The sequence below is a fragment of the Otolemur garnettii genome, unplaced genomic scaffold (genome assembly GCF_000181295.1).
Source record: "Otolemur garnettii isolate 467f Iridium unplaced genomic scaffold, OtoGar3 scaffold00006, whole genome shotgun sequence".
Taxonomy (NCBI): Eukaryota; Metazoa; Chordata; class Mammalia; order Primates; family Galagidae; genus Otolemur; species Otolemur garnettii.
In genome coordinates, this window is record NW_003852401.1 from 6,209,148 (window position 1) to 6,211,392 (window position 2,245).

General features: G+C 61.6%; 1 protein-coding gene across 1 annotated transcript in view; it reads left to right on the plus strand.

The window, feature by feature from the left end:
* Positions 1 to 2,034: 2,034 nt before the first annotated feature.
* LOC100943080 (cyclin-dependent kinase inhibitor 2A) overlaps positions 2,035 to 2,245 on the plus strand; it is a 27,484-nt gene continuing 27,273 nt past the window's right edge. The window contains exon 1 of the mRNA XM_023508491.1: positions 2,035 to 2,224. Within this exon, the coding sequence (XP_023364259.1) occupies positions 2,035 to 2,224 (190 nt within the window). The remainder of the gene's footprint in view (positions 2,225 to 2,245) is intronic.

Consider the following 2,245-nt stretch of genomic DNA (forward strand, 5'->3'; position numbering starts at 1 on the left):
GGTCAAAGGAGCAGAACAAGACAGAAAAGGATCTGGTTCCCCTGGAACTTATGAGACACAAATACAACAAACACATAAGCAAATACACACTTATTCCCGTATGCTAAGTACTATAAGGAAGAAAAAGTATGACAGTGCTTGAAAAGGGAAGCATTTCTGAGGGTGAGGGGTACTTGAGAAGAGATTTAAAAGGGAAGGAACACACCTTGATAAGAGCCAGGAAAAGCATTCAGTCTAGACTGACAGGTGGCGACTAGCCCCAGCACCCAGTACGGCGCTCAATTAATTTTGAGCTAACCCTACTAGAGGGCTTGTGAAGATCTCACTTGAGGAATGATCAGTAAACCTCACCTCATCCAACCGGCCCCTTCTTCTCCCTGGAGTGTGGACTGAGGGTCGGAGGCAACGTCACGTGGCGGGAGGGGGTGTAGGGGAAGCAGCCCGCGGCTCCTCTCGGTTACGGCACCGGTACCGTAGCTGGGTGGATCCAGCCCTCACTTTCCTCCTCCGTAAAGGGAGGGGCTAGGCCCTGCCGACTCACGCCGAGGTCTCACTTCTTCAGCCAGGCCACTAAGCCCAAGCACCTGAATGAGAAGCCCCTGGGAAGCAGCCACATTTCCAGGCTCCGAGAGCTGGGCCTAGTCCCAGTTCCCTCGCCTACGCCCAGCCGCTCAGGCCGCGACTCCAAGCGGTAAGGCTCTGAACAGATGCAGACAGACGGCATACTCCGAGGGTCCCGGCGGCTGGGCTCGACTTTTCGCCGTCAGAGAGCCGGCGAGCCCGCGCCCGACCTCTCCGCGGAGAGCGGAGTCCGGCTGGACCGCGATCTGGGACCCGCTTCTCCGTGCGCTCCGGCCGCCGCCGGGTCTTCTCCTCACCATCCTTTCGGTGACTCCTTTCCTTCCCCCGCTTTTCTCGTTCTGAAACAGGACCGCTTTCACTGTCTCCGAGCTGGAGAGAAAAAGGGCAGAGTGTCTAGAAAGAAAGGATCACTGATGTGGAAGAAGAGAGAGAGGAGGCGGGAGCGGGCTGAGAACTGGCTGAGCGAAGGGCGTGGGAGTTCCCTCGCGCGGCAGAGCCGGGCGGCTACCGAGCGCGGCCGGACGCAGAACCCGCTAAAGGTGGGAGACCCGGACCCGCCGGGAGCGGCCCAGGCGAGGGGAGCGCCGCGAGAGGAGGAAAAGGAGGAAGTGCTCAGATGCTCCTCTATGTCGCTGGAGATTGAAATCGAAAATAAAAATGGCCCAGATGAAACGGACTGGGCGCTAGCCCACGCCGCGCGCGTTCGGCCGGCGGCAGCCGGGGAAGGAGCGCCTAGTGGCCGCGGGGACCCGGGGTTCCGCTCCGCCTACCTGCTCTGCCGCCCGGCCCGCAGCTCCAACAGCACCAGCGCCATGCAGTGTCCAGATGTCAAAAGCGGCTGCGAGCAGCGGTTTTAATTTTGTTTGTTTTCCAATTTAGAAGCGGAGCCGCCTTTCCTTTCAAAACTGGCGTTCAACTTCCAGATTGACGAATAGAGAGCAATGATATGACTTTTCATTTCTTTCTTTTCTCTCTTTTAAATAATCCAGATTGAAGAGAGAGAAGACTTGAGACGAGTGGAGCGCGGCGGTTCCTGGTTAGGGCCGGGTCAGGTGACAGATGTCGCGAGGGGGCGGGCTGCCCGGGATGCGTTACTCCGTCCTGTCCTTGCGGTCTCCGCGTGGGGCGCCCGAGCGGGTGGTGGGCCCGGGTTGGGGGGGGTCGCGGATAAGGCGGGAAAACGACGGTAGGCGGGAGGGAGAGGAACCCGGGTTGCGCGCGCCTCCTTCGGGCGCCTCCGTCTGCCTTCCCGCGCGCGCAGGGCACGGAACGGGAGCGGGCGCGCGCGCAGGGAAGGCGGCTGCGCGCCTCCGGGGCGGAGATGGGCGGGGGGCGGGGGGCGGCGCGTGGGTCCCAGTCTGCAATTGGGGGACAGGGGCGGCGCTGCTTACCTCTGGTGCCGAAGGGCGGCACACAAGCTGCGGAGCCCGTGGTGGTGGTGGTTGCGAGAGCATGGTGCGCAGGTTCTTGGTGACTGTCCGGATTCGGCGCCGGTGCGGCCCCCAGCGAGTGCGTGTTTTCGTGGTGCACATCTCGCGGCCCGCGGGTGAGTGGGCAGCGCCGAGTTTGCGGGCCGCTGCGGCCCTCGTGCTGATGCTACTGAGGAGCCAGCGCAGAGGGCAGCAGCCTCATCCTACACCAGGTAGGGAAGGCCCTGAAAAGT